The 17,426-nt window shown below is 33.4% G+C and overlaps 1 protein-coding gene across 10 annotated transcripts in view; it reads right to left on the bottom strand.

Annotated features, from left to right (window-relative positions):
• The window catches only part of STXBP5L (syntaxin binding protein 5L), a 469,360-nt gene that overhangs the window by 199,722 nt on the left and 252,212 nt on the right, over positions 1 to 17,426 (bottom strand). For all 10 annotated transcript variants that reach the window (XM_056793510.1, XM_056793513.1, XM_056793507.1 and 7 more), the window contains exon 8: positions 4,376 to 4,459. In XM_056793510.1, the coding sequence (XP_056649488.1) occupies positions 4,376 to 4,459 (84 nt within the window). The remainder of the gene's footprint in view (positions 1 to 4,375; positions 4,460 to 17,426) is intronic.

Raw genomic sequence — 17,426 nt, 5'->3', positions numbered from 1 at the left:
CACTGAAGAAGATTCTTCTAGTGCTTGCACTCACTCTTCAAGTAGTCATGTAAAGTTGTGAAAGTTTTCAGAATTATAAGCAATTAAAAGTACAGATATTCCCAAACTATGCCTCAAGTTTTCAGCTCAGAATAATTCACTTCATATTGAAAGTTTCAATATATTCCCTTCCATGTTCAGAATCTACAAGAAAGGTGTTTAGGATTAGGAAGGCATTCTGGAAAGTAAGCTAGACTATTTTGAGATTTGAGCTATTTTGAGATTCCCTGCATTTTAAGTTGAAATGAAGAGCAATTGCTAAGACAATCTCAATCCTTCTCTCCATCCAATAAATACTTATTCTGGCAATATTTCCCTTAATAAGTAGTTATTTCTAGGCAATAAGACCAATTCACATTTACATAGCATTTTATGGTTTATAAAATGCTTTTATTACAGCAATCCTAAAAACACAAAGTACAGATATCATATTTCCATCTTAAAAATGACAAAACTAAACTTGAGGGATCCTATTACTAGATATATTCCCCCACGAAGGCAAAGAGAGAAAGTTTCTATATGCCCAAAATATTTATAGCAGCCCTTTTTTTCTCTAGTAGCAAAAGACTAGAAGCAATCTCCTAACAACTGGGGAATAGTTAAATTGTGGTATGTGAATATAATGGAATATTCCTGGGCAGGAAGAAATGATAAAAAATATAGAGAAGCACAAGAAGACTTATATAAACTGATGTGATTTAAATGACTACACAAATGTTAATGGAAAGTACAACATTATCAACAACAACAAAAAGAAAACGAACACTGTAATTGTAATGACCAAACTTATTCCCCAAAAGGGATAAGAAACAATGTATTCTACCCTTCTTTGCTGAGAGGGAGAGCATTGGATGGAACATTGTGTACCCTATGAAACTTAGCTAATGTCTTTACAGTTGGACTGACCTTTTTAATTTGCTACAAGTGCAGGAACACCATCTCACTCTTTACACCCATACAAAGGATGGCTCTTTGAGTAGGGAAGGGGAAGGATACATTTGGAAAAAAGGTTATATTTTTTTAATGACATCAATAGTATTTTTAATTACAAAACTCTGAAAGTCAAAGAGCTTGAATGGATTGTCCAAGGTAGCATAGATAGTAAATAGCAAAGTGGGGACCTGAACTCATCTCCCGAGGTATTTCCTCTAAATATACTGCCTTTCAGTATATAAGCACGTTATTTCCATATGTTGGTAGCAATGCCTTTTTCTGCTTTTATATCCTCACCTATACTTGGTTATTTCTATTTATCGCCAACCTATAGTGATTTTTCTCTGGCAACATCTAAAGGAGAAAATAATCTCAAAATTAGGTATTTTAGTAGAATGGCATCTCAGAGACTCTTCTTAGGGTGCCAACAAGAAGACAGCATGTAATTATTTATGATAATCTTCAGATTTCTTATTGACACTAAAACCTTCTCTGCTCATTTAATTCTGTTGTTAACATTACAGGATAATTATTTAATTCATACTTTGTTTCAAGGCAGGTTTAGGTTGGTTCTGTGGTGAGGATTGATTAGTACAAGAGGTAAACAGGAGGAAAATGGGGATAGTAAGTCCGATGGCAATTAACTCCCCATATTAGCATCAATTGACTCTCCAATTTCAATAATGCTATCAATAGCATCACCACTAATCCCTGACCCACAGCATTTATTCTTTTTTTCTGATATCTTCTCCTCAGCCCCGGTTAGCTGCGCCTGACCCAGATAAACAAAATATGATTTTCCTCTGAAGTAGAGTTGAATTTTATTCCAGGCCTTTCTGTACAATGATCCACCATTAGCTGGACAGAAAAGGGTTGAGAATGTGTTTTTCCACTATATATCTGTATATATATGTATATATATCTATCAATAATCTTTCCTCATGGCATAAAGGGAACACAGATTTCTTAAAAGTTATGCTAGAAGAAAATCAACTTTGGCTGATTCTACTATTCTGGAAATTTTTGAGAATACTGTGCTAGTATCAAACTATGTGTGCTTTCCCAGTAGTAGGTGGTATATACCTATCCACTTTTGCCTACTTTTCCCTCTACACAAATAATCTATATAGTCTTTGTACATAGAATAATCTATTCATGCATGAGTGGTATCCCTGCACAGTATGTGAACAATGAAAAGAAAGGCTTTTGCAAATATTTTACCATTTACTAAATTTTTAAGTCACAAAATTTGTAGAGGATGGGAGAATACAATATCTCACTGCGCATAACATGATTACCAACAAAGCAAAACAAACCCCAAATATTTGATTAAGTTGTATAAATTATGTGAATGTCTGAAAGATTTAACAGCTATGATAATTTTGTTAGGTCATCCTCTGATTATTTATGTCAAGAGAAACATAAAAGAGAGAGGTGTATGGGAAACAAATGTGTTTGCTGTGGGAAAAGAAGATACATAGAACATCCAAATGGAAGTAGAATTCCATTTGGATTGTGAGGTCTTCTAACTGTTGCTATTTGTGAATGATATTCTGCTGATTACATCAGCCCTGAAACACTAGGTATTGCTAAATGGGCTCAATAATTATTCTAAGGAGTTTTCTTTAAACTAATCACACAAGAAAAAAACAAATGAAAGAATCTCTACTGTCAAAACTATGATATGCAGCTAGATAGGCAACCCATACTTCTGGTTCATCTTGGATAGATATTATGCAGAGTTGATGAACTGGGACAAGAACTGATTAGAAGTTGACGATCCGGTCAGATTACTTTTGGAATTGTGCAATTAAAAATAATAACTTTGAGCAGCTATGTGAAACAAAAGCCCATATTTTTAGCACCAATATTCTTCCATAAATGTTGTATGGCTACAAGTCAAGGAATACCATAAACTGTGAAGAACTAGACTTGTATCACACAAATAGCAATGGAGAGAAATGTGGTGGGAATGAGTAAGCATAGAAGAATTGGTATAAAGGACATCATTGAAGAGATATATGATTTAAAAAAGGATTGAGTTGATCAGAGAGTGAGAGCTAGGGACAAGTGATGAATAGTATCTGTGTAATTTCAAGACAAATGGAGAAATGACTCTTATGCATAACTCTTATGAAAGATTTATGGAAACATGGGCAAGAGTTGCATACAAGGTACTGAGGAATTCTGAATTTTACAGATCCATCAAAATATCCTCTTTATTGTTAGCAGTTTTAAAAATGTTAAAATGTCTTTTTAAATGTATTAGATTCCATTCTGTTATTCATTGAGTCAGAAAAGGAGAGAAACAAATCCTAGTCAGAGAAAATAGGTGGGGTCCGTGGAATGTTAGTAGATACACCAGTCTCTGCGATTTAGCCTTAATAGCAACTATCACTGGTTTGCAAAAAAGGGAGTCCAGCTATAACTGCCATTAAGTGAGAAAAAGAAGACAGTATTCATTTCACTATAGTGGAAAGAAATGTATTTCTTGGATAACAAATTATAATTCTAAACACAAGCTTAAAGAAACCACAAGATTATTGTTTTATGTGAGGTATTTAAATTCTATTGTCCTAAGCCTGAAATAGTGGAAAGGGCATAGGATTTGGAGCCAAGAAGATCTAGAGTTAAATCCCAATTCAAACACTTATAAACTGTGTGACCTGGGGCAAATCACTTACCCACTCCATGCCTCAGTTTCCCCATCTACAGAATGGGGCAACTTTTACCCAATGGTCTCTAAAGTCCCTTCTAGCTTTAAATTTATGAGCCTATGATTATATTTTAGGTGAATTATAGGTTAATCATCTTCTGTTTAGTCTCCTAAAAACTACTTAAAATATTGGGTCAATGAGAAAATTCAGTTTGAATTCCAAATAACCAATTTACAAATAATGTTTTGTTTATGAAATGAGAATTGCTTGTATTGTAAATTTCCAGATCAGTTATCACTGTATTTAAATACAATGGCATGTTCCAACCATTAATATAATATTTTGGGAATAAGTTACCAATTAGAATATAAGTACCATTCCTTTCAATTATTGTGGATAATTAGAAAATATAATGTATTATAGTGGTTTTCATTCATCAGTTTCAATTAAACTAGAATGCCAACTCGTTGAGTGCAATGGTCCCATTATCTCCACATTTTCTATCCCCTATGTTATAGTACTTATGTATATACAATTAAACTTTTGGATATACAGACTAAATATTGATGATTAGTAGTGATTTTATGAAGAAATATTTCTAAATTTCAATACAGCTATATATAATACTTTCCAAATAGTCATATTTTACAATTAAAAATGTGGGTTTTTTCAATATAACATACATTTCTTCAAATAGGATAACATAATACAATGGTCATTTTTTTGAATAATAAGAAACTGCTTACCTCATCATAATAAACTCTCAGTTCTGCTCTTTTTGATTTCAAGTCCCAGAGCACCACAGTTCCATTTTCATATCCTATTAACAGCTGAAAAATATCAGGAGAAACTTATATTTTAACTCAGTTTATTTTAAAATTTTACTAAATGTTTAAAAATGTTTTAAAAACATGTGAAATAGTAATTATCTTTAGGTTAGAATATTGTAGAGAATCTGAATATAAATACTATTCAAATTAAAGCCTTATTAGAATTTCCAATAAAATAAAATTTGGGTTAAAATAATTTTCAATGGATATCTTCTTGAAATTCATATAACAATATTTCAAACTTTATTTAGTAACCATATACTTTGAAATCTTTACTACATGCAAAAATATTTCATGTATTGGGCCAAATAAGATATTTTTGAAATCATTATCTATTCTGTAAAGCAATCAACTAGCTGGGAGGAAATGATTATGTAGATATATAATAAGATTATCAGAAATATAAAAGCTAAGTAACAATACAATTCAGTAGTATATGATCAATGTCAAGTGAATTAGACAAATTCAGCAAGAAATATGTACATTGAGGGAGTTCAATAAATTTATCATGGGAGAAATGAAGAAATTCTCAGAAGGGAAAAAGCTTCAGGTGTATATTGAATATAGGATTCAGAAATCTATCTAAAATAAGGAAGAGTTATTCCACCATGAGGCAGGAGGTGAGAATGTTGTGAGAAAAATCAAAGCTAACAGCATAAGCAAGGTATATTGAAAAAAAAAAACAAGTAAATCAGCCTATCTAAAATAAAACTTCCTTTACTTCTTGTAAAGAAGCAGAAGAATTTAGAAGGATAAGCTGCACTCTGAATTCCAGATAAAAGAGTTTAGAACTGTAGCAGATGGAAAACTCTTTAAGAGTTTTGAAAAACTGGGCAGATAATTTAACCTTTATTTGTCAGTTTCTGGACATGAACATTGAGATTATAATACTACTCCATATATGCTTCCTCTTTGTAAACAGTAAAATTATATATATATATATATATATATATATTATATAGTGAGTGATGTTGTTATTTTGATCAAAGATGTGATCAAGGGAAGTGAGAATGGACAGATTGAACTGATAGATATCACAAATGAATCAATGAGACATAGCAATGATAGAATGCAAGGAGATATGCAAAGATAGATGCAGGGAGGAAAAAATCTAAGATAACCACAAAGTTTCAACCCTAAGTATCTGGGATAAAAAATACATCATTCACAAAAATAAAAAGGCAGTAGGCAGAGACAGCTTGTAAGAGAAGAATGGGAGATTGGGAAATCAGTTTCAGACATAATTTGAAGTAATGATGGTTCAGTTAAATGGAAATATTCAACAAGTAGATAGGACTGGAGTTTTTTAAAAAAGGAAAAGGATAGAGAGAACTGTGAACTTGAGAGTCACCTATTTAGAACTGGTTGTTGAAGGGATGAGATTTTTGAGAGAATATAAAGAGAGAAAAACAGAGGACCACAGAAAGAATCTTCATTAGCTTATGGCTAAATTCAGAGATAAAAGGAAGAAAAAAGACAGTTCTAGAGACAAAGAAGTTCTTTGCATTTAGGTTTTTTTTTTCTATAGCTTACCTTTTGGTTATTTCACATGCCCCATATCACCCCAAACTGACACATTAAAGAGCCAGCTCAGTAAAGGAAATGAAGTCAGTTCTAGGCTAAGCATGTAATCTTCAATGTGGGTAATATACATGAATGTGACATGAAATTGATTAATTCTACAAATGTAGATATAAGATTTTGATAGTGTGAAGATGGGATTAATTCTATCCTGCCTATTTTTAGATTTAATCACCAGAAGCAGATACACCCCACTTATCCTTCAGTATGAGGAGGTCTGTGACCCACATGTGCTATAGTGGGTGACAAATCAGAATTGCCTGACTGCCTCTGGGAAGTCCTAAGCAAAGCTATAGTTGCAAAATGCTCCACATAAAGTAGAAGGAAGGCACAGGAAGTGACAAAAGGAATGGTCTTTAAAAGTGGGAGAAAGTCTTTCACCTTTGAACTTGACCAGGAAGGAGCGCTAGCTTGGAACCTTGGACTGCTCTTCAATCTTCCTTTAGGACTACCATATGGGTAAGTGAAAAGGGCTGACTCCCTTTCCTGGCTTTTCTAGAGGTACTAGCCTCTGGAAAGGCCCCTCATGTTGCAGGAGACTTCATAACTAGAACCCTTGCTTAGTTTACTTCTGGGCCCCCCTTCGTTGGGGCCTCTTAAGCCCTGCATGGGTTGGAGGGGGCCAAAGTAATTATCTACTCTCTTTCAGATTTTCTTACTTTCACTTTCTCCTTTTGTAAATAAACTACCATAAAAAGTCATTCTGACTTGAGTAATAATTTCAGTGACCACATTTTTATATATTTAGTCCAACCTTTTTATTTTAACCCTTACAATAGCAGCTGAAAAGAATTAATTAATTCTTTGTAGTTCCAACTTAAAAAAAAAACACCTTCTGCAGGAAGCCTTAAATAATACCTTCTTTTTTGCAATTTTAAAAATTATATTTTATTATCATGCAAAACATAGTCCCAAATTGGTCACTGTTGTAAGAGCACACTCACACAAAACCAAACCCCCCAAATAAAACCATAAATACACCTATGTGAAAGACAGTATGCTTTGATCTGCATCTGTGAACTTGAGAATCACCTATATAGAACTGATAGTTGAAATCATTTGAAAGGATGAGATGTTTGAGAAAAATATTGCTTTAATAATGTGTTCTAAATGGTCTCCCTGCTTCCATTCTCTCCTTTCTCTAATCTAACCTCCCCACAACTGCCAACATAATTATTATAAGGCACACATCTAAATGAGACCGGTCAAAAACAGTAAGAGACTCTCCATTTTCTGCAGAATAAAATATAAACTCAGTTTAGAAATTAAGGTTCTTAACAACTTATTTGAGTCTTATTTTACCTAGATTTCTCCTATTTATGCAAACTACTAACAAACTATACTACTGACTTTTCCCAAATTTTAAGCAACCAAACTGCACTACTAGCTTTTACAAAATTTTAACTATAAATTCATTGTCTCCATTATTTTGTGAAAAACATCATTAACAATGTAATTCAATAAACTTTTACTACATGCCTACTACATGCCAGGCATTGTGCCAGAATCTGGAAATACAAAGACCAAAAAAGAAAGAGGAAAAAACCCAACAACTCAATAATCTTCCACCTTATAGAGTTGATATGTATAATTAATGAAAACATAAGTAAATATAGGGTGATTTTAGGAAAGAGAATACTCTAACAACTTGTGAGAACAGAAAAGACTTTGTATAAAATTTGGCCCATGACTTGCCATGAGTTGAGTTTTGAATGAAACTGGAGTTTCCAAGAGGTGAAAGAAAGGGAAGAATGAAATTCTGGCATTAGGAATATCCTCCAAGCCTGTGTACACAGCACAAGCATTGATCAGGAAGATGGAATGCTGAATTCTAGAAACAGCTAATAGGCCATTTGGGCTAAAATAGAGTGTATGACAGAATAAATGAAATAAATTTAAAAAAATATGTTGAATCCAGATTGTGTATTGTTTTAAATGCCAAGATTAGTTTGTATGCCCAATTTGGAGACCATGATGCATAGATGAAAGAACAGAACATTGAGCTTGGATTAGGAAAGATACAGTTTCAAATTCTGATTTAGACCCTTAATAATTATGTAATCCTGAAAAAGTCAGGCAAATCCTTGCCACCCTCATTTCCACAAATAACGTACCTGTCTCATTGGGTCATTGTGAGCTTCAAATGGGATAATATACATAAAGTATTTTGCAAAACTTAAAGTCCTGCATAAACCTAAAGATGTTATTTTTAATGAGAGACAAGTAAGAACTACTGAAGACATGAGAGCAGGACATGCTCAACTTCCAGGGGCAGAACAAAGATGGAGGAGTGAACCAGAGCTGCTCTGTGTCACTACGAGAATCCTCTCTGACCAAGATTACAATATTGCCACAAAACAAATACAGGAGTAAAAGAACCAACAAGGAGTCAGACTGAAACAACTTTTAAGCTAAGAAAAACCCAAAAGATAGGCAGAGATCATCTGGGGAACTGGTGTGAGAGGAAAGCAGAGCCAGTAAAAGATTATAGCAAGGAGGGAATAACAAGCCAAGAGGAAGTACCCCCACCCCCACCCCACACACACATCTATTGTCCCAGGTTTAGCATCTAAGCACAAGCTAACATTCAGACTCTATGATTCTGCCTGGGAAAATAGTGGTAAAAGCCAACTCATACCCCTTGAAATTTCAAACCTGTGAGGAAGTCTGAAGCCCCAGTCCAGGGTGGTCTGGGTTGAAATGGGCTGATATGTGTAGGGCCACAGCGAAGCCAAGATTTCCAGTCTGGTCTTGGAATAAGGACATAATACACAGTTAGGAGTAGATGATAGTACTAAGTAGAAAGTTCTGATCTTTCTGCCTAAAGTTCAGGGTAGAGCTCCAAGATAGGGCAATAGAGAGTATGCCTGATTGGATCAAGTACACAGCAAGACCAAAAATGTGAGCCTAAGCCTGGGGCTAGAATTTGATCAGCCCCTGACCTGATCAAGGTCAGAATGAAATAAAAAACGTATGCCCAAGCCTGAGGCAAGTCCTTAAGTCATCAGCATATCAAGGGTCAGTTGAGTCAGCAGGGAGAGGGGGCTGAGAATAACATCAAACAAGCATTGAAATTTAAGAGGATACTCCAACTTCCCAGAAAACAGTCTACCTATAATTAGATAGGGAAAATGGGCCAACAAGAAAAAAAGCACCTAACTCTAAAGAATTCTTATGGAGAAAAAGAGCAAGGTACAGACACAGAAGGGGGCAGTGAAAGCAAATGAAACACACAGTCCAAAAGAAAAAATATGATTTGACACAGATTCTTGAAGACCTCAAAAAAGACTTCAAAAACTAATTAAGAGAGGCAGAGGAAAAGTGAGGAAGAGAAATGAAAGTAATGCAAGAAGAAATGAAAGTGATGCAAGAAGAAATGAAAGTGATGCAAGAAGAAATGAAAGTGATGCAAGGAGAAATGGGCCAAATGAAAAAGGAGAACTGAAAACTGACAGAGGAAAATCAGGTCTTAAAAAATCAGAATTGACCATTTGGAAATTAATTATTTCATGAGAAATTAAGAAACAATAAAGCAAAATCAAATGAATGAAAAAAAGGAAAACATACAATATCTTACTAAAAAAAACAACTGACATAGAAAATAGATCTAGGAGAGACAATTTGAGAATTATTGGACTACTTGAATGCCATGATATAGGAAAATGATATGCTCTAGCAGCATTATTTTGGAAATTAAGCTAAAGAAAGAAGTGAGAGATGAATATTGAAGCAAAGAATAAAAAATACCATACCCTTATACCTAGAAGGTCTACACCCTCCTTATTTTAGCTGAAAGACCTCTGTATTTTACACTCCAAATCAGGTGCAAATTCTTTCATTAAAACTTCTCAGATCCCCTAAGTCAGTGTCAGTGAACCTTTTAGAGACAGAATGCCAGGGCCTGACCCCATCCCATTCCCCTAGGTTGAGTGCTGTGCCCCTCCATGTCAGAAAAAGCATGCTATGCCCCTCCCCTTCATTGAGTGTTGTGTGCACCCTGCCCATACTGTTAAGCCCTACACAAGGAAAGATGGAAGCAGTCCCATTGGACTGCTGGGCAGAAGGGCAGGTATACTGAACAATGTCCTCAGGGAGTAAAGGAAAGGGGAGAGGAGTGGCCTGAGCACATCATTCTCTTCTAGCTCTGCTGCCTCTGAGCTGCCACCCCCCCTACCCTCCTGAACCTTATCCCCTGTGCTGGGCACAGGTTGCTGGGCAGAGGGGTGGTTGAAGTGAGGAATGTTCTCAGGCATGATGGAGAGGGAGAGGGGAGCAACTTGGCCTCAGTCCCTCTGCCTTTCTAGTAACAGATTTCGGTGAGGGTGGGGAGGGTGGCCACGTGTCCATAGAGCGAGCTCTACATGTCAACTTTGGCACCCATGCCATAGGTTTGCCATCACTGTCTTAAATTAAAGTGATTTATCTCTTCAGGTTTTCCTTGACAACTTGTTGAAATGTTTTGGTGCCTCTATCTCATTCTATCTTAGATCCTACAAATAAAATGGAAAGCACCAAATGTAATGATGTTTCTTAATCTTTTGATCCTGAAAAAAAGCAAGAATTTAGTTATTAAGTAACTACTATGTGTCCACCACTGGGGACAGAGACACTTAGTTAGCATATGGCTTGGAGACACTTAAAAGATATTTTGTTGAACTGGCCCTGAATTGAAGTATTTTCCCTAGCATCAGGCTGACTAATCCCTGCTACCACAATCATATCCTTTCACCAACTCTCTATTCTTTTTTTTCAGTTGTCTTTGTAATTCACTGACCTTTTTTTTTCTCTATTGCCAATGAAAGTGTTTATAGATATGTTACCCCCCAAGGGACTGAACCTTGGACAAAGAAGGACTTTGGCTGAATTGTGAAAGTGTTACTACGTTGTCTCATTATTGCTATCTTCCTTGACAAAATTATTTATTATTTCTACTTGGTTTTGTTCTTTATTTTGAAATTTTAAAAAATTATTTTCTCTAATTCCTTTACTCCCAATTTAGAAGAAATAAAACCTCACAAGAAATATGTACAGTTAAGGGGGAAAAATTCTTCCATTGGCCAGGTCTAAAAATGTATGTGTCATTCTGTGTCTTTTATCTGACATTTCTGTCAGAAGATGGATAGCACAGCTCCTCATCAGTTCTCAAGAAACATGGTCAGTCATTGTATTTATCAGAATTCTTAAGTCTCTGCATGTTGTTTTTCTTTACAATATCATTGTTCCCACTGTTTTGGTTAATAATAACATTTCAAAATTCTAGTTGTATTTATTTCACTCATCTTGTGGCAAAAGAGTATTCCATTAATTCAGCCATTCCCTAAGTGGTTGTTGTTATTAGTCTGTCATTTTGCATTGTGTCCAACTCTTTGTGATCCTGTTGGGGGGGGTATCTTGGCAAAGATACTGAAGTAGCATGTCATTTCCCTTTCCAACTCATTTTACATATGAAATAATGGAAGCAAAAAGGGTGAAGTAACTTGTTCAGAGTCACAAAGCTAGTTAGTGTTTGAGGCCAGATTAGAGCTCAAGAAGATGAGTATGACTCCAAGCTGGCTATATCATCTACTGTGCCAGCTAGCTGATCATCCTAATTGATGAACACCTCAAAGTTTTTTGACACTACAAAAAAGAGCTGCTACAAATGTTTCTGAACATATGAAATTTTTACTTCTCTTTTAATTTATTGGGATATAAGCCTAATAGAAATAAAGTATATGTTTAAATAAGATATTTGTGGAGCATAGTTATAGAAAATTTAGCTATTCAGAAGGAAAATGGATATTTAATTAAATAGAGGATTTTTGAGTATTCTTAATAAAACCAAAGGGTAATAGAAAATCTGACATTCTAATATAAGACTCAAAATGAAGGTAAACATGAAAGGAGATTATAAAAGAATCAATAATGTTAAATTGTTTATATTCCTATATGGAAAGATGATACTTGTAACTAATAAGAATTTTTATCATTATTAGGGCAGTTAGAAGATTCAGGTATGTTTTGCCTATGATAGGATTATCTGAATAATTGAGGGGTAAGAAAAAGGCAATATTTGAAGGGAAAAGAAAGAGGGAGAATAAGGAAAATTATCTTTCATAGAAGAGGCATATAAGGAAGTTTTTTAAATGGAGAGTTAATGGGGGAAGGTGATATATAATAAATGAATCTCATTCTCATAATTGTTTTGAAGAGGGAATAACATACATAATCATTTGGGTAGCGAAATCTTTCTTACCCCAGAAAGTATGAGCAGAAGAAGAAAAAGGAAGGGGGAGGGGCTGATATTGGGGAGGACAGATTAAGTAAGACAGTGAATAGAAGTAAAACAGAATTTTAAAGAAGGACAGGTAAAAAAGAGATAAAGAAGGATAGAGAAAAAATAAGATGGAGAAAAATATAATTTTTTATTATTAGTTTATAATAGAATTAGTTTATAATTATTAGTAATTATATTAGTAATCATAACTATGACTATAAATGGGATAAACTCACCAATAGCAACGAAGCCAATATTGGAATCTATTAGACACTATGTTGTTTACAAAAAGTGTTTCACACTTAAAACAGAAACACAGAATAAAAATGAAGGACTGGAGCAGAATGTATTATACCTTAGCTGAGGTAAACAAGGCAAGGATAGCAATCATGGTCCCAAACAAAATAAAAACCAATATGGAACTAATTTAAAAGAGACAAACATAGGAACTATATTTTGTTAAAATGAGCCATAGAAAATTGAGTAATGTAAAATAAAGATATATGTACCAAAAGGCATAACATCCAAATTCTTATAAAAAGAAAACAACCCTCACTTACTGTATTAGTAACAACTCTAAGAAGGGCAAAGAACAGACAAATAGGGTTGAGTGACTTGTCTAGAGTCATACAAGTAGGAAGTGTCCAAGGCCAAATTTAAACCTAGGTCCTTTTGATTCTAGGCCTGGTACTCTATCCACTAAGTCACCTAGCTTCTCTCTAGCATCCAAATTCTTAAAAGAAAAGTTAAATGAATTAGAAGAGGAAATCAAACAGTAGAGGACCTCAATGTATTCTCAAAATTAGATAAATCTAATAAAAAATAAGGAAGGTAAGAAAATAAAAAGAAAGCTTTAAAAGTTAGATATGAGAGACCTCTGAAGAAAACTGAAAGGTAACAGAAGTATACCTTTTTCTCAGTTGTGCATGGCACCTTTACTGAATATTGATCATGCATTAGGGCAAAAAACATCATGAACAAAAGCAGAAATGTTAAATGAATAATTTTCAGGCAATAATGCAATAAAAATTACATTTAATAAAGGGCCATGGGCACACAGATTAAAAATTAATTGGAAATTAATTTAATCCTAGAGAATGTGTGGGTTAAAGAACAAATCCTACAAATAATCACAACAGTAAAAAAAATTATGGGCTGCAGCTAAACCAGTATTTAAGGGAAATGTTACGTCTCTAAATTATCAATAAAATAGAAAGAGATCAGTGAATCAAGTATGCCACCAAAATGCTAGAAGAATAAATTAAAAGACTCCCAGTTAGACATCCAATTGGAAAACCTGGAAATCAAAGGAGAGATTAATAAAATTGAAGTTAAAAAATTTAATAAATAAAACTTGGAGCTGGTTTTAGAAAAACAAAACAATAAAATAAATCAAATTACCAGTATCAAAAATTAAAAGAATGGATACACTATCAATGAAGATGATATCAAAGCAATTCAAGGCACCATTTTGTCCAACCATATACCAGGAAATCTGACAATCCAAGTGAAATAGATGAACATTTCCAAAAATATAAATTTCCCAGATTAATAGGTGAGTTAATATTTAAACTTATCTTCGAAAAAGAAATTGAACAATGAGCTCTGGAAGAAAAAAAAAAACCCAGTACCAGATAGATTTGTAAATGAATTCTGCCAAACATTTAGAGAATAATTTCATTGTTTTATAAACGTGGAAAAAGTTAGCTTAGAAAGAATTATATGAAATTCCTTTTATTCACAAATATAGTGCTACTACTTAAACCAGGAAGATTTTAAACAAAGAAAAAGAAAACCCTAGACCAATTCCCTAAAGAAAAATGACATAAAAATTTAAATAAAGGAGATTATAGCAATATATCACAAAGATCATATACTATGAATGGGTAGGATTTATAGCAAGAATGTAGGACAGGCTCAATATTAGAAAAACTGTCAAGATAATTGATATGAATATCAAAAATAAAAGTAATAAAATAATATAATTATCTCAGTAGACACAGAAAAAACCTTTTGACAAAATGCAACATTCATCCCTACTTTAAAAGGAAAACACTAGAATGCAAAGGAATAAATACAACTTTCTTTAAAAATGGTAAGTACTATCTATCTAAAATAATCAAGATTATATGAAACAGGATAAGCTAAAAGTCTTCCCAATGATATTGGGATGAAGCAAAGCTACCTATTATCTCCACTTTTTTTAAATATTGTATTAGAAATGTTGGCTATAACAAAAAAAAGAAGAAAAAGAAATTTTAGGAATTAGAATAGACAATGAAGAAACAAAACTATCACTCTTTGCAGGTGATATGATGGTATTCTTAGAAAATCTTAGAGAATCAATTAAACAGTTGAAGCAATTAACAAATTTAGCAGAATTACAGGATATAAATGGAACACACATAAATCATCAGCATTCTTACATATAACCAACAAAGTCCAGCAGCAAAAGATAGAGAAATTTCATTTGAAATAACTGCAGACAATATAAAATATTTTGAAGTCTACCTGCCAAGACACCAGGAAGTATATGAACACAATGATAAAACACTTCTCACACAAATAAGAAAGATCTAAACAGATGGACAAATATTCATTGCTCGTGGATAGGTGAAACCAATATAATGAAAATATGACTATTCTACCTAACTTATTAATTCCATGCCATAACAAATCAAATACCAAAAATATATTTCATAGAGTTAGGAAAAATAATAACAAAATTCATCTGGAAGAACAAAAGATCAAGAATATCAAGGAAATCAATTAAAAATATCAAGGAAGGTAGCTTGCCATACATATCAGGTCTCAAACTATTATAAAGCAGCAATCATCAAAACAATCAGGTACTAGCTAAGAAATAGAGCAGTGGATAAATGGAATGGATTAGGTAATCAATAAACAATAGGAAATTACAATACTAAAAGCATCTGATAAAACCCCTAAATCCAAGCTTTTGGGAGAAAAATGCCACTTACTTGACAAAAACTGCTAGGGAAACTAGAAAACAGTATGGTAAAAGCCAGGCATAGACCAACATTACACACCATATACCAACATAAATCAAAATAGATATATGATCTAGAAATAATGGGTGATGCCATAAACAAATTAGGAGAATACAGAATAGTTTACCTGTCAAATCCATGGATAAGGGAATAATTTATGACCAATCAGGACATAGAGAAATTATAAGACATAAAACTGATCATTTTGATAATATTTAATTAAAAAGGTTCTATAAAGAAAAAACCAATGCAACCAAAATTAGAAGGCAAACAATAAACTGGAAAAAATATATAGTGTCTCTGACAAAGGTCTCATTTCTCAAATAGATAGCAAAAGAAAGACCAGGTTGTAAAGGGTTTTAAAAGCCAAAGAAAGGATTTAATTTTTGATCCTGAAAATAGTATGATATACTGCCTGTTCTATATAATGAGGAATGCCAACTTCTTTGGCTATTTTTGCATCATTCCAGGGATAATTTTCTCAGTGTTACTCTGGGTAAAATCTAGCAAATAAGCCCTTAAAGAAACCCATATCCAGGAAAACCTAGCCTACTCTACATGATGATCAACATTATATATCCTTACATATGAGTATATTTGTCCTAAGGTTTTTTGTTGGTTGTTGTTGTTTTTTTTTTTGCAGAGGTCTTTGTGTATCATAAATCTGAGAAATTAGACTTCCCTTGTAAAAATACTCTAACTTCACATTTGAGTTTTACAATTCTGAAATCCTTCCCAATTTACTATAGAAGAAAGAAATCCAAAAGAGAAACAAAATACATCACCCAAGGGAAGCAAACAATTTCTGAACTTTGCCAACTTTTATTCATTTTTAATTAGAGAATTTCCTCAGATCATTACACTTTTAATAGCCCTCTCATGAAAAAAATATTTTTAAATCCACCCTCTGTGCACTGATCTGAACTATAGAAACAATGCTAGAACCAAATTCAATGATTATTTTTTGCATTTTCTTGGGAACTTAGGGTCTCTTAGATACAATCTGAAAGTACAGGGCTATGTAATATGGATTAGTTTTACATATCCAATGAATTTATTCAACTCCAGTTAATGCTTTCATATAAAATATATTTGGTAACTCAAAAAATATTTAGGTTATTCAAAAAGTTCTAAATTGTTCAGAATCATGGGACATAGGATTAAGTTAAGATCAAGGGATCTCTTTCTAAGAGAAAGACCATTAAATTATACAATTCTTAAATTTTACAAATTGGAAAGATTCTATAACATAAACTTTTCATTTTCTCCTTGAGGCAAACGGAGAATAGAGGGATGGTTATTCTATTTTTACAATAACTCAAATGGGTCAGATACTATTATTCCTATTTTGCAGATAAAGAATCTGAGGTTCTAAAAATGATTTACAAAGATCACAGTAATAAAGACCTCAATCATGAATCATATCCAGACTCTTTCACCTAGACTGCCTCAATTTATCTTGGCCAGGGTAATAATCTGGTCAGACATGTGCTTCTGAAACATTAACCTTGCATCAATCTGGAAAGAATTGGAGAGAAAAACTAAAGCAGGATTAGCAAGTAACTTACTTTCTGAGCCTGTGGTTACTCTCAGTAAAAATGAATTAGATAAAATCAAGCATATTCCAATGTCAAATATATGGTCCTATGAAGCTGCCCTTCCAACCTTATCTCACATTAGGAGATATTTTACCTAGCCAAACAGATCTATATAACATGCTCTAAAGAGTATCATATAGATGAAGAAATTCTTTGCCAATAGGGTGGCCATGGATGATGAACATTTTGACCATAAAATCCATAAAACAAAAGAAATATAAAATGGCCCTCAGACCTTTGAGAACCACTAGCCCCTACTGCACTAATGGTGACTGATTACTAGGAAATAAGTCAGAGATTGCCATGAATCACCATAACAATATGATTTTAGTCCATCTGGTTCCAGTTAGCAACTGAGTCTCTAAATGTTGGATTTTTAACTAGTGATTGATGTTACTGAAAGAAAAGAATCATAATCATTGTGATATTTTCTCCTAAATAAAGTCAGAAGCCAACAGGAAGTTGTAAGTAAATGGAAGAATGGCCTCACTTCTTTTTGAAGAGTCAGTTAAAGAAGTTAT

The sequence above is a fragment of the Monodelphis domestica genome, chromosome 4 (assembly GCF_027887165.1).
Source record: "Monodelphis domestica isolate mMonDom1 chromosome 4, mMonDom1.pri, whole genome shotgun sequence".
NCBI classification, from domain to species: Eukaryota; Metazoa; Chordata; class Mammalia; order Didelphimorphia; family Didelphidae; genus Monodelphis; species Monodelphis domestica.
Note: the sequence above shows the minus strand (reverse complement) of the source record. Positions and strands in the feature narration are given on the sequence as shown.